This window comes from Lepidochelys kempii, chromosome 24 (genome assembly GCF_965140285.1).
Source record: "Lepidochelys kempii isolate rLepKem1 chromosome 24, rLepKem1.hap1, whole genome shotgun sequence".
Classification (NCBI taxonomy): domain Eukaryota; kingdom Metazoa; phylum Chordata; order Testudines; family Cheloniidae; genus Lepidochelys; species Lepidochelys kempii.
This window is the reverse complement of record NC_136403.1, coordinates 823,399-837,785: the sequence shown is the minus strand read 5'-3', so window position 1 is coordinate 837,785 and position 14,387 is coordinate 823,399. Positions and strand designations below refer to the sequence as shown.

At 64.9% G+C, this 14,387-nt stretch overlaps 1 protein-coding gene across 9 annotated transcripts in view; it reads left to right on the top strand.

Moving 5' to 3' along the window:
* The window catches only part of ADAM15 (ADAM metallopeptidase domain 15), a 30,465-nt gene extending 22,193 nt beyond the window's left edge, over positions 1-8,272 (top strand). For 2 of the 9 annotated variants that reach the window (XM_073322880.2, XM_073322879.1), the window contains exons 13-25: positions 1,024-1,116; positions 1,778-1,973; positions 2,147-2,255; positions 2,339-2,498; positions 2,618-2,695; positions 2,790-2,901; positions 3,188-3,326; positions 3,414-3,461; positions 4,272-4,365; positions 6,105-6,182; positions 6,967-7,038; positions 7,273-7,403; positions 7,557-7,701. In XM_073322880.2, the coding sequence (XP_073178981.1) occupies positions 1,024-1,116; positions 1,778-1,973; positions 2,147-2,255; positions 2,339-2,498; positions 2,618-2,695; positions 2,790-2,901; positions 3,188-3,326; positions 3,414-3,461; positions 4,272-4,365; positions 6,105-6,182; positions 6,967-7,038; positions 7,273-7,403; positions 7,557-7,599 (1,353 nt within the window). In that variant the 3' untranslated portion in view covers positions 7,600-7,701. Of the gene's footprint in view, positions 1-1,023; positions 1,117-1,777; positions 1,974-2,146; positions 2,256-2,338; positions 2,499-2,617; positions 2,696-2,789; positions 2,902-3,187; positions 3,327-3,413; positions 3,462-4,271; positions 4,366-6,104; positions 6,183-6,966; positions 7,039-7,272; positions 7,404-7,556 lie in introns of those variants that run through there. The other 7 variants (XM_073322883.1, XM_073322882.1, XM_073322881.1 and 4 more) reach the window with 7 other exon arrangements.
* Positions 8,273-14,387: the final 6,115 nt, after the last annotated feature.

Here is a 14,387-nt window from a genome sequence, read left to right as displayed (position 1 = left end):
TAGGGTGGTCATCCTCCTCCAGCTGCACGATTAACTCTGCTTTGGTGAACTTTCCAATGCGCAACCCTTCCTTTCTGCACAGGGTTACAATGTCCTTCTTAAGGAGATGGTGACAGGCCATCACTTCGCTCTTCCCAAGTTGTTGTGTACTCACAGGCCTGTGTACTCTCAGCTCCCCACGGTTTCCAGGGAGAACCCCTAGTGTGCCAGCCCTTCTCAAGGTCACCCCCTCTTTGCCAGAGTCGAGCGGCAGACCACCCCTTGGACCGCTCGCTGCAATCCCCAGGGGAACCCTGTTACTGCAAAAGTCCTTCTCTCTCCCAGGGCCAAGCCGCAGGCTCCTCCGCCCCTGAAACTGCTACCCGCAGTCCCCAGGGGGACCCCATTACTGCACAGTCCTTCTCGCTGGTCACACACTCCCAGGGGTTAACCACCCCCCGAAACCGCTCCTCTCTGAGCCTTCAGCAGGCCTGGTCCTCAGCGATCCCCCTTCGTGTTACTGCTCCCCAGTCACTTACTGCAGGAAGCGCCATCCACGGGGTGCAGTACATCCCACCGCTGCCACCAGTTGTCACGGAGTCCCTGGGCGATGCTCTGGAACTGCTCCCCATGAAGCCAGTCAGGACTCTGGGGCAGTCTCCTTTCTGTGAGCAGCCTGTCTTCAGGACACACAGCTCACACAGCTTCCACCTTCCCGGTCTGACCTCAGAGCATTCAGCCTCCTCTGCCCCTCCGTGCGCTTCCCACAGTGAGTCTGTGTCCAGACTCTGTGTCCAGACCCCTGCGCACACCTGCCCTCTAGGGCTCTGCAAGGATCATACACCCTTACCCCACCACCTAGATACTTAAGAACTGCCTAGGGGAAACTGAGGCACCCCACACTATTCGGAGGAAACATTAAGAACAGTCCCACTTCGTCACAGCTTCATGGGGAGCAGTTCCAGAGCATCACCCGGGGACTCCATGACAGCTCCCCCCCGCCGACCCCAGGGCCCCGCTCACTGCTGCCCCTCTGCCCCACAGGAGTGCGCTGACCCCTGCTGCAATGCCAGCACCTGCCAGCTGGCCACCGGAGCTGAGTGCGCCAAGGGGGATACCTGCTGCCAGGACTGCAAGGTGAGTGGGAAGGGCCCTGCCGGTGCCCCTCACTCCTGACCCACAGCCCCCTGCTACCCCAGCCCTGGGCTCCCCCCCAAGCTCTGCCAGTGCCCCTCACTCCTGACCCACAGCCCCTGCTACCCCAGTCCTGGGCTCCACGTATTCACTTTCTGGGGGTGCAAGGACCAAATGTCGGCACAATAATATTAACAGCGGGGTTCTATGTAACGGGCTACGATCGCTGGAATCCCGGGGCAGGCTGATATGATGCGGCCCAGGCTGCTGCCAGAACGAGCTGAAGCAATCACAGACCCACTGGTGTTTCTTGTCGAGAGCCCCCAGAGGGCGGAGAGGGCAAACGTGGGGCCCAGGGCGTTACTGACCTCGCTGGCTGGAAAGAGCCTGGAGCAAACCGTTAAACGGCTCGGGAGCCCCTGGAGCAGGTGCTCAGGAACGGCCGTTGCGGACGGGTCACAGACAGACCTGGCGGGAGCTGTTGGGTTTACTCAGGCTTTGGGCACCGTCCCACACGACAGCTGGTTTTACTGCAAGGGGGGCTCACCGCTCTGTGGGGTTGGCGCTGTGCCCCCAGCTTGGGCCCTTTGGTGTGCCAGGGGTCCCCCTCGTCCCTCAGGGCAGGCCCCCCACCCCTGCCGTTCTGATGCTCTCTGATCCCCAGCTGCGAGGGGCCGGCTCCCTGTGCCGGGAGCCCCGTGGTGAATGCGACCTCCCTGAGTTCTGCGACGGGCTGTCCCCACGCTGCCCCCGCAACACGTACCTGCAGGATGGGCAACCCTGCGCCGGAGGCCAGGCCTACTGCTACGGGGGGACCTGCACCACCTACCAGGGCCAGTGCCAGGAGCTGTGGGGCCCAGGTAAGGGGCAGGGGTCTGTGGGAGGGGAGGACGGGGTGCCGTGGAGCTGAGTGGGGGAGTGCACAGCTGGGGGGGCTCTGGAGGGCTGCTGGGAATCAGCACCCCAGGGGGGCTAGGGAGCTGTGTGGGTGCCGAGGCCCCCGGTGGTGATCACGGTTCTCTGTCCCATGCAGGTTCGGGCCCCGTCTCCGACGTCTGCATGGCCTCCCTGAACGCCAGGGGGGATGAGCACGGGCACTGCGGGCAGCACCCCAACAGCACCTACGTCCCCTGTGCCCAGCAGTGAGTGCCCCCGTACACCACCCATCTGTCTCCTGCCCCCCACCCTGTCGGTCCATCCTCCTGACCCCTGTCTGCCCGTGCAGGGACGCTGGCTGCGGGAGGCTGCAGTGCCAGGGGGGCAGAGCCCAGGGCGCACGGCAGGATGGGGCAGCACCCGGTTGCCGCGGGACCCCTCTGCCCCCGCGCGAGGATGTGAGCGACCTGGCCATGGTACTGCCAGGCACGGCCTGTGGCCCTGGGAAGGTGAGCTGGGGGGGCGCCCTGGGGCACAGGGAAGGAGCAGGTGCAGGAGCCAAGTGGGGAGGGGGTTGCTGGGCCAGGACCCCCCCTTCTCTCTCTTGATTCCCCCTCTCTCTGGGCAGGTGTGCAGCAGTGGCCAGTGCCGGGACGTCTCCGAGCTGGGGGTGCAGGAGTGTCGGAGCAAATGCCACGGGCACGGGGTGAGCGGGGCAGCAGGTCGGGGTGGACGGGGGGGGACTGTGCTGTCCCTTTGCTGAGAGCCTGTCAGTGAGGAGGCTCCATGTCTCCCCTCAGGTCTGCAACAACAAGGGTCACTGCCACTGTGAGGCGGGCTGGGCTGCCCCCGCCTGCAACAGCCCGGGGGCCGGGGGCAGCGTGGACAGTGGCCCCGGGGGCCTGGAGCAAGGTGAGGGGGCTGGGGGAGGGCAGGGCAGGGCATGGGGGGCAGGGCTTATTGCGGTGTTTCTGACACTGACGAGGTTGGAACCCAGGCGTCCGGCAGGGCGGGGCAGGGCCTCAGACCTGGCTCCCCTGGGGTGGGGTTGGTGGCACCAGAGGGCCAAGCCAGGCACACACGGTGCATGCAGGGCCCCCCCCCAGCTGCGTGGGGCTTGAGAAGAATGGGGCTTTGTGCGCCGGTGGGGGTGGGGGGCTTTGCTGCCAGGGACACTAACCGGCTGTTCTCCTGCCAGGGGGCAGCGCGCTCCCCACCACCCTGCTGATCCTGGCCGCCCTGATCCTGGCCCTCGCTCTGGGGCTTTGCTACGCCAAGCGTGCCGGCCTGCACCGGCACCTCTGCCAGCTAGGCAAGGGCACCAGCTGCCAGTACAGGTAACGTGCTCTGGGCAGAGCTTCCCCACGGGGCCCATGGGTACGCTCTGGGCCCGGGCTGCGACCCTGACTCTGTTCTCCCTGCAGCACCCAGGCGCAATTGCTCAGCGCAGGCGTCTCGGCCGACCCGAACGGGTAACGTCGCTGCGGAGGGCTGGACGCTGGGCTCACTTGGCATTTCCCCATGGCCGTGCCGTGCCCCACGGGCCCCGGTGGATAGAGGGGGGAGCGTCATGGGTTCCCCTCACTGTAGGGGGGGCTCTGAGTCACTTGCCCAGAGGGTTGTGTCCATCTGTCCGTCCCCTGCCCCCCAGGCTCTGAACAGGGAATCCCTCTGTCTCTGCTGGTCGCTGAGCACTGTCCAGTCTCCCATGCCCAGCTCCGTGGGGCCTGGCAGTTGGGAGCGTGGGGGGCTGGCCGGGGGCTGGGGATCGGCCCCCCAAGGAGGTTGGGGGTGTGGCCACAGCAGCACACGCAGTGGGGTGGCTGGTCACCATGGGCCTGCCATGCTGGGGGCAGCTTGCCCCAGGGAGATGACGCCCTGCTCTCCTGTGGGGGTCCTGCCTGCCCCTGGGCTGGGGAATTGGGGACACGAGGGCTGGGCACTCCTGGGGACCGCCTGGGGCTGCCCTGGTTGGGGTGGGTGCTGATGCCCGCCCTGCATAGCTTGGAACCTGGCTCCAGCCTGGCCAGAGACTTGGACGCCTCCGCCGGCTCCCAGCCCCACCCTGCCCAGAGAGGGGTCAGGACCACAGCCGGGAATTGAACCCAGGAGTCCTGACTTCCACCCCCGGGCAATCCACTGACCCACCCCTGTGTGTGCAGCCTTGCCCCTCCCCCCCATGGCAGGGAATGGGCGGCTGAAGGGTTAACCCTGGGGGCGGGGATATGTGTGAAGTGGGGGGACCCTGCCCTGGGGGCGGCTGAGACATGTTCCCTCCCCAGGATCTCTCAGCCGGGGCCGCCAGGCTCCAACCAGCCCCAGCCCGGGCACCCGCGGCCCCAGAGCACCGAGCTGCAGGTGATGCCCACCAGTAAGGTGAGTGCCAGGGTGGAGTCAGCATAGTGCCCCCCACCCCACCCCGGGGTGCCCCCCGCCCTCCCTGGGGCCCCACAGGCCTTTGCTCATGCCTGCTGGGGCACCAGGGCTGGGGTGGGGGGCCACGGGGGATGGGCTGTGGGGCCGGGGTCCCGTCGCCATGGACAATGCCATGGCCCGGGGATGGGGTCTGCCACCGTTACCAAGACAGCCCCTCTGGCGGACGGCAGGTGCTCAAGTAGGGGGTCTCCCCGGGCCATGCTGGCCCTGGGGGGCACTTGGGAGAGTCGGGCTCCCGACACGGCCGGGGGGGGGAACGGGAGGTCTAACCCCCCCCAGAATGAGCAGCCGAGTGGTTGCATTTCATGCCTGCGTGTATGCGGTGAGCTCCCTCCGGGCAGCGTGTCAGCCCTGCGCATGCCGGGCTGCGCTGGGCGTTCGGGCTGCGGCCGGGGGGGGTGTGGGGAACGGCGGTGCCACTTCAGCTGCCCCTCGCACCAGCGCGGCAAGTCACACCCTGCGCCGTGGGGCGGGGCCAGCAGGGGGCGCTCTCCCCTGGCCGTCAGGGCTGGCCCCAGGGCGGTGATGGGGGGCGGGGGGCAGCAGGGGGCGCTCTCCCCTGGCCGTCGGGGCTGGCCCCGGGGCGGTGATGGGGGGCGGGGGGCAGCAGGGGGCGCTCTCCCCTGGCCGTCGGGGCTGGCCCCGGGGCGGTGATGGGGGGCGGGGGGCAGCAGGGGGCGCTCTCCCCTGGCCGTCGGGGCTGGCCCCGGGGCGGTGATGGGGGGCGGGGGGCAGCAGGGGGCGCTCTCCCCTGGCCGTCGGGGCTGGCCCCGGGGCGGTGATGGGGGGGCGGGGGGCAGCAGGGGGTGCTCTCCCCTGGCTGTCGGGGCTGGCCCCGGGGCGGTGATGGGGGGCGGGGGCCAGCAGGGGGCGCTCTCCCCTGGCCGTCGGGGCTGGCCCCGGGGCGGTGATGGAGTGGGGCGGGGGGCGTGCCGCGGGGAGCGGGATGGGGGGGCAGCAGGAGTTGCTGGCCCCAGTATAGGGCTGCTGTGGGGCTGGAGGTGATCTGTGGGTTAGGGATACAGCAGGACTTCGCTTGCTGACCATTCTTGGCCCGGCCACAAGGCTTGGGATGCGGATCCCGGCACTACGCCCCCTCCGACGCTGCCAGGCGGAGGGAGGGAGGGAGGGGAGTGGGCAGTGGATGCCGCTGGGCGAGGGGCTCTCGGGTGGTGGGGTCCGATTGCTATGTGGAGCCTTGGGCCAGCCCCAGTGTGAGGGGAGGGATCGGCCCCCAAGGAGTGGGGACCAGGCCTGAAGCCATCATGTGCTGTGCATCCCCCCAAAAGGAAAGGGCCTCCCGCCCGGGGAGCAGCCTGGTACAGGGCAGTGCCTCAGCCCAGGGCCCCCTGACGCTGGTGTGGGGGGCTCCTGTCCATGGGCTGCGGCCTCTTGGGATCTTGGGGGGGTCCTTGCGAGTGGAGCCTGCGCTGGGGGTGGGGGGGGGGGCAATCTGCTCTGCCTTGGGGGTCGTGGGCAGGCGGGCGGGCGTCTGTCCTGTGCGTTGACTCTCCGCATGCTGCATGGCCACTGACTGACCGACTGACCCCCGCCTGCATGGTCCCCCGGCCCATCTCCTACCCCCCCCATCCTGGTCTCTCTTACACCCCCCTGCCCATCTCACTGACAACCCCCCCCCCCCCCCCGGCTGCCGCTTTCTCCTCCTCTTCTCTCTGCAGCCCCTTCCCCACGGCTGGGCCAGGCCCGACCCGCCTTCCAAGCCTCTCCCGCCTGACCCGCTTCCCAAGGAATCCCAGGTAACGTCCTTGGGCCCTGCCCGGCGCGGATGGGGGCCCAGGGCAGCAGCTGTTCTAACCCCCCCGCAGAGGCTCCTGCATGCCTGTCACTGCATGTCCTCCCAGCGGGCACCCGGCTGACCGGGTCTCTGCCCCCACGTGGCTGGGCTCCAGGGCTTGGCTCTGCCTCCCCTCCCGTGCACGGGGGGGTGATGGGGTCAGAGCAGCAGCGGAGAGCAGGGCCTGAGTGTGAAACTGGCGCCCGCAGGGTCTGGGGGGCTGCCCCATCCCACCACCCCACGTCACCCATAAGTCTCTCTTCCCCAACCCCAATGTGGGGGCGGGGTGTAGCCCCATGGGCCAGGAACCCCCTGTGCCGGGCTGTGGGGTCCTGGGTGCTGCCATGGGACGGAGCAAGCACCCAACGTGTGGCCTTTGCCCCAAAGTCTCCCCCAAGCCTGACCCACACACCCCCGCCCAGGGGCCCCGCGCGCCCTGCCCTAGGCTCTCATGCCTGGCCACGGGTGGTGCATTAGGCTGGCAGCTCCCACGGGCCCCCTGGCATTGCAGCTCCTTCCCTTGGGGCTGCCCCTGGGTGGGGAGATTGAAGCTCCAGCCCATGGCGTTGGTCTCCCCGCAGGGCAGCCCTGGCCCCACTCTGTCCCTGGAGCCCCGACCCAGTGCTGGGCTCACATCTCCCCCCAGCTGGGGCAGGCAGGACCTGCCTCCTCCCCAGGGGTCTGTGCGGACCCCCAGCAGCCGCCAGCGTGGGGCGCTGTGTTTGTTTCATTGTCTCTCTGCCCAGGCCTTGCTGCGGGACAGGCCGCCCCCCCCCACGCGCCCGCTGCCTGCAGACCCTGTGCTGAAAGGCACTCAGGTAACGGCGCCGGCGGGCGCCACGCGGGGTGATGGTGACGGTGGCGCGGTCTGTGTGTGGGGAGGGACGTCTGGCTGTGGGGCCAAGCAGGTGCCAGGCTGCCCGTGTGGGGTGGGGGGGATCGACCTCGTCTCCCCCCGAGGGATGTGCAGGGCATGGCGGGGGGTGGGGGGCCTGCACGGGGCCCCAGGACATGGGCCCTCCTCAGTAACTCGCCCTGGTGTCTCTCCGCAGCCTCCAGGCCCTGCCAAGCCACCCCTGCCCAGGAGGCTGCTGCCCTCGGACCCCACTGGGCCCCTCATCTCCAGGCCTGAGCTGTCCCCTGTGCCCTCCTACGTCCCCCATGTCATGGTGCTGCCCTCCAGGTGAGTGCTGGCTGCAGACATGGCTCCGGGGGCGTCTCGCTCGCTGGCACTAGGGGGTGGGCTGAGCTGGGACTTTTTGGGGGTGACTAAGGCAGACACCGCCCCCCCCCACCACTTATCTGTTTCACATTTCCTCTTTCCTCCCTCCCCCAGGCCAGCTCCCCCACCCCCCGCTGGGCATCTCCAGGACATCTAGCGTGAGACGGATACTGCTCCCTGTGTGTGGGCTGCCTGGCCTCAGGAACCTCCCGTCCGTCGCTGCCTGTTGGACTCAGGGTTCCTGGTCCCTGCGTCGCTGGCATGGCCCCCCATGTCCCCTCCGTCGCTGACTCTGAAAGGTCCCAAGCGCTGGGATCTCTTTCTGGGCTCCTCCCGCCTCCCTCACGGAGGTGCCCTGCCCGCCAGCTCGGGGACGCTGCAGAGCTGGATCAGAACTTGCCATGGGCTGCTGGAGTCTTGGCCTGTTACGGTCTGTGCTGTGGACGCTGTTCCTGGGTCTTTGCCCAAAGCCCCTCGCCTGCCCACACCCTGCCAGGGCGCCATCCCCTCGGCTGGACCTGCCAATCCCCTGGGAATTGGGCCCCGAGAGCCCCTGGGTGCTGGGGACTCCGAACACTGGGTGTGGCTGGGCGCACCCCAGGGGAGCGGCTGCGTCTGGGCAGGGAGCACAGGTGAGAGTGGGTGCGTGCCGGAACTTGTCCTGGGAGATTCGGCACCGCCAGAGCCATTCACAGGGACGCTGCCTGGCTGTGTGGGGAGGGACTCCCTGGTGGGGGCTCCCCCTTCCTCTGGGGCGCTGGCTGCTTCTGAACCTGCTTTAGATCATCTGCAAACTGTCTAATAAAGAGTCTGGGAGCTGCCTGAGTTAACGCCTTCTGCTCCAGCGTGAATTCTCTGTGCCCCGGGAGTGGCATGTCGTGCAGGCCAGGGCCCAGGCAGTGCCCAGGGCAGATCCCAAGCTGCCCATCCTGGGGCTGGCTCTCCCTTGGGGGGCATGTGGTGCTCTCGTGACCCCAGGAGGCCTCCAGGGGGTCAGATCCCTTCCCCATGTGGCTTAATGGAGGCTTCAGGGGGGTTCCCCTCAGCCTTGGGGTGCTGCAGGGTGTCACAGAGTCACCAGGCAATGCTCTGGAACTAGCGGGGAGGGATAGCTCAGTGGTTTGAGCATTGGCCTGCTAAACCTAGGGTTGTGAGTTCAATCCTTGAGGGGGCCATTTAGGGATCTGGGGCAAAAATTGGGGATTGGCCCTGCTTTGAGCAGGGGGTTGAACTAGATGACCTCCTGAGGTCCCTTCCAACCCTGATATTATATGACATTATATATGACATATACTCCATATAATGCCACCCCTCCCGCCCTGTGGGGCGCTGTGGCAAGGCCCAGACCCAGAAACAAATTTCTAATGCCTCCTCCCGTCAGGGCAGGCCAGCGGGGGGAGCGCTCTGAGCTGGTGCCATTGGCCTGCCCAGGTCTCTCCTGGCCGGGGGGCTGGGGTTGGCCTGGCTGCTTGCTGGAGCCAAGACCCCAAAATTCCCCCGGTGGTTACCCCAATGCTCCACTAGGTGGCGCAGTGGCTCAAGCACTGGCCAGGCAGCCTGGGCTTGGAGGGCTGGGGGATCCCCGGGAGTGGGGGACTGTCTCTATTCCCAAGGGGGCACCCCTTCCCCATACATGCACCACGACCTCTGGGGCAGGCTTGGGGGGGCCCCTCTGCCTCTGGGCAACTTCCCCCTGGGGGCAGACTCTCCATCACCCTCAAGCTCGCCCATGCCCTGTTCTCCCAGCGCCCCGCAGGCCAGGGGGTGGCCCCCAGAGCTAGGAGCTATGGACGCCCTATGATGGAGCAGGGTGGATTGACCGGGGAATGTCGTCTAGTTCCACTGGGATTGTCTGCACGGAGGATGGGAGAGCCGGGGGTGACTCCACTGGAGTGAGGAGACCCGAGCCTGTAACTGGAGCTGGGAGGGGTTGGACCCAGATGACACCTTTGCCTGGGAAACTGGACAAAGGCTGGAGGAGGGAGCCGGGGAGAGGAGGAGTGAGACTGGGGGGGGGAGGGGAGTTTGGTTTCAGTTTTGGGCTGGGTGGTCGAACGCAGGGAACCCCAATGCTGGGGTCTAAGCTCCCTGCTCCCCCAGAAGGATTATGACTGAGGGGTCCTGGTTGTACCCACAAGCTCTGTTTTGGACTGTGTTCCTGTGGTCCAATAAACCTTCTGTTTTACTGGCTGGCTGAGTCTTGCGGTGAATCCCAGGAAGAGGGGTGCAGGGCCTGGACTCCCCCACACTCCGTGACAACTGGCGGCAGCCATGGGATCTACTGCACCCCATGGACAGCGCTTCCAGCAGTAAGTGACTGGGGAGCAGTAAAATGAAGGGGGATTGACGGGGACCAGGCATGCTGAAGATTCAGAGAGAGACGGTTTCAGGGAGCGGTTAACCCTTGGGAGTGTGTGACCAGAGAGAAGGACTTTTGCAGTAACAGGGTCCCCCGGGGGATTGCAGCGAGTGGTCCCAGGGGCGGAGGAGTCTGCAGCTCGACCCTGGCAAAGAGGTGGTGACCTCGAGAAGAGCTGGCACCCTCGGGGTTCTCCCTGGAGTCCGTGGGGAGCTGAGAGCACACAGGCCTGAGAGTGGCCAGCAGGGAGATGCATAGCAAATGCCTTAAGAGTGACCTGGTGGAGCTGTGCAGGCAGAGTGGTGAGCCTCCCAATACGCAGACCCAAGAACAGCTGATTGCCCAGCTGGAGGAGGGAGATCCTCGAACGAACCAATCCCTGTCTCTGAGGGAAGCAGCCTGGCAGATGCAGTGCGGACACCGGTGTCTGTCCCAGCGGGGAGCAAACAGGTGGCTGCTGAGGGCTTCCCGAGACCCCTCCGACCTATGCCTAGGGGAAGGGCCGGGAGGAGCCCAGTGGATACTGAGGGCATTGTGACCCCTGCGGCCAGCAGGGGACCCTCCTGGCAGAGCTCCCCATCGCTGGAGCTGAGGGGGCTGCACTGGGAGAAGGAGCTAAAACAGAGAGTTGGAGCTCAGGCAGCGGGAACTGCAGGAGGAGCGGGAAAAGCAGCATCAGCATGAGCTGGAGGAGAAGGAGAAACAGAGGCAGCATGAAGAGAAGCAGAGACAGCATGAACTGGAGCTGGCCAGGCTGAGGAGCAGCGAGCCCCTGGCTGCGGTGAGTGATGGGGGACCCAGGACGGCACGGAGCGTTGATAAGTGCCTCCTGGTCCAGTGTAAGGAGAGGGAGGACATGGATGACTTCCTGAATGCCTTTGAGACGGCCTGCGAGCTGCACCAGGTTGATCCTGCAGACAGGCTCCGGTCTCTCACCCCCTTACTGGACCCCCAAGGCCGTGGCATTGTACCACCGACTGGAAGGGACGGAGAAAGGGGACTACGAACTACTCAAAAAGGCCTTGCTACATGAGTTTGGGCCGACTCCTGAGATGTATCGGGAAAGTTTCCGGAGTCAGCATAAAACCCCTGGGGCCGCCTATCTGCAACTAGCCGTCCGCATGGAGAGATATGCCACCAAGTGGGCAGAGGGGGCCCAGACGGAAGAAGACCTGGTTAAACTGATCATACTAGAGCAACTGTATGAGCAGTGCCCATCCGACCTGAGGCTATGGTTGGTGGATGAAAAGCTAGAGAAACCGTGACATGCAGGGCGGCTGGCCAATGAGTTTGTGACGAGCCGGACAGGGTGGCAAGGAGGAGTCCCAAAGGAACAGGCCCCCATGATGCAGAGAGTCACCATGGGACCTCCCAGCAGGGAAATATGGAGAACCCCTTCCCAAGGGGAACATCCGGCGTCAGGGCCAATCAACCGGCTTGAGGAGACCAACGGGACATTGGCTGCTATTACTGTGGCCAGAGGTGCCCCAAGCTCAGGGACAGACTGAGCAGACCAAACCCACACAGAGTTAACTGGGTAGGGACCCAGCCAGATGAGGGGCAGGCTTCCCAGGCAAGGGGGGCTGGCAGCTTATCAACTGCTCAGGAAGGGGAGGGCCCCAGGCCAGCTCCTCTCGGCGGTTGGATGCCCGGACTCAAGGTTCTTGGTTTACAGGGTGGGCGCGGGGCTGTCCCTGCGGAGAGAGTGCCTTGTTCCCCTGGAGGTGGATGGGAGGAAGGTCAATGGATACTGGGATACGGGCGCGGAGGTGACGCTGGCCCGGCCCGAGGTGGTGGCCCCAGATCGGGTGGTGCCCAACACCTATCTGACCCTGATGGGGGTGGGCGGGACCCCATTCAAGGTGCCCGTGGCAAGGGTACACCTGAAATGGGGGGCCAAGGAGGGCCCCAAGGATGTGGGGGTGCACCACCATTTGCCCACTGAGGTTTTGATGGGGGGAGACCTAGAGGACTGGCCAAGCAAGCCCCAGACCGCCCTGGTTGTGACGCGTAGCCAGAGCTGGCGAGGGGCACTGTGCCCTGACCTTGGGGAGGGTACCACACCGGAGGCGCAGGACCCTACCCTGGTGGGGAGGGAGGGCCGAGGGGCACGGCTCAGAGAGGCAGAGGCCTCAGACCTGGCCAGCGATAAGGAACTGGGCCCCATCCCTTCCCCAGCCACTGAGTTCCAGACCGAGTTGAGGAAAGATCCCTCCTTGCGGAAGCTCAGGGACCTGGCCGACCTCAGTGTGGTACGGACCATGAGGAGAGGCTGCCAGGAGAGGTTCCTGTGGGAGAAGGGGTTCCTGTACCGAGAATGGGCTCCCACAAGGGAAGTAGAGTCCTGTGGGATCAGGAGGCAGCTGGGGGTCCCCCAGAAGTATCGCCGCAGGCTCCTGTACCTGGCCCACGACATCCCCCTCGCAGGGCACCAGGGAATCCGGTGCACCCGGCAGAGGTTGCTACAGAACTTTTACTGGCCTGGGGTCTTTACCACGGTCCGGCAGTATTGCCGATGCTGTGACCCCTGTCAGAGGGTGGGGAAGGCCCGGGACAAGGGGAAAGCGGCTTTGAGACCTTTGCCCATCATAGAGGAGCCTTTCCAGAAGGTGGCCATGGACATCGTGGGGCCTCTCAGCAGGACGACCCGGTCGGGGAAGAAATACATTCTGGTGGTGGTAGATTTCGCCACCCGCTACCCCGAGGCAGTGCCCTTAGCTTCCATTGAAGCAGACACCGTGGCCGATGCGCTCCTGACCATTTTCAGCCGAGTGGGGTTCCCCAAGGAAGTCTTGACAGACCAAGGCTCCAACTTCATGTCGGCCCTGCTCCGGTGCTTGTGGGAGAAATGTGGGGTCCGGCACGACTGGGCCTCAGCGTATCACCCCCAGTCCAATGGGCTGGTGGAGAGGTTTAACGGGACGCTAAAGATGATGCTGAAAACCTTTATGAACCAGCACCCGCAGGACTGGGACAAGTACTTACCTCACCTGCTGTTCGCATACAGGGAGGTGCCCCAGGAGTCTACCGGATTTTCGCCTTTCGAACTGTTATATGGCAGGAGGGTGAGGGGCCCCCTGGACCTGATGAGAGACGAGTGGGAGGGGAAGGCCACTCCCGATGGAGAGTCAGTGGTGGAGTATGTCCTGATCTTCCGAGAGAGACTGGCGGAACTCATGGGCCTGGCCAGAGAGAATTTAGCCAGAGCCTAGAGGAAGCAGAAGGCCTTGTAGGACCACACAAGGATCCAGTGATGGTTCTCATCCCTGTGAGAAAGAACAAACTACAGGCCGCCTGGAAGGGCCCTTTCAAGGTTGTCAAGCAGCTAAACGAGGTAAACTATGTGGTGGAGCTGTCGAACCGGGCGCACCACCGCCGGGTGTACCATGTAAATATGATGAAGCCATATTATGCCAGGGGGAATGTGGTGTTGGCCGTGTGTGGACAGTGGGAGGAGCAGGGAGATGACCCTTTAGTAGATCTATTCCCTGGGACCAGAGCTGGTTCCCCCCTGGAAACAATTCCCCTCTCGGATCAGCTAACCCCTGCCCAGCAAGCTGAGGTCAGGGGGGTGCTGCATCCGTACCGACAGCTGTTTTCCAGCCAGCCTGGACGCACTAATCTGACTGTCCACCGGGTGCAGACGGGGTCGCACCCGCCGATAAGATGCTCCCCCTTCCGAGTCACAGAGAAAACTGCTTAGGACCTGGAAAGAGAGGTCCGGGACATGCTGGCTTTGGGGGTGATCCAGCCCTTGGGCCTCACTGGTGGTGCTGGTCCCCAAAAGGGACGGGTCGATCCAGTTCTGTGTGGACTATTGGAAGCTCAATGCCATCACTGTATCTGATGCCTACCCCATGTCCAGGCCGGACGAGCTCCTAGACAAGCTGGGAGGAGCTCGGTACCTCACCACCATGGACCTTACAAAGGGCTACTGGCAAGTGCCACTGGATGCAGATGCCCGGCTGAAATCGGCCTTTATCACCCCTCTGGGGCTCTGCGAGTTCCTGACCCTGCCTTTCGGCCTCAAGCGAGCGCTGGCCACCTTCCAGCGCATGGTGGACCAGCTCCTGAGGGGGATGGAGAGTTTTGCCCTGGCGTATATTGATTGCATCTGTGTCTTTAGCCAGACCAGGGAGGACCACGTGTCCCAGGTTAGACAAGTGCTGGACCGACTCCAGGAGGCGGGACTGACCGTAAAAGCTGAGAAGTGCAAGGTGGGGATGGCGGAAGTATCTTACCTGGGCCATCGGGTGGGGAGCGGCCGCCTAAAGCCGGAACCAGCCAAGGTGGAGGTGATCATTGACTGGCCCGCTCCCCACACCAAAAAGCAGGTCCAGGCCTTTATTGAGTTGGCAGGATACTACCGAAGGTTTGTGCCCCACTTTAGCGCCATAGCCACCCCCATCACTAGTGTTCACCGACGCCTCAGACACGGGGCTGGGGGCGGTGTTAATGCAGGAGGATGAAAAGGGGGAGAGACACCCCATCGTGTACCTGAGCAAGAAGTTGCTACCCCGGGAGCAACACTACGCGGCCATCGAGAAGGAGTGCCTGGCCATGGTGTGGGCCCTCAAGAAACTAGA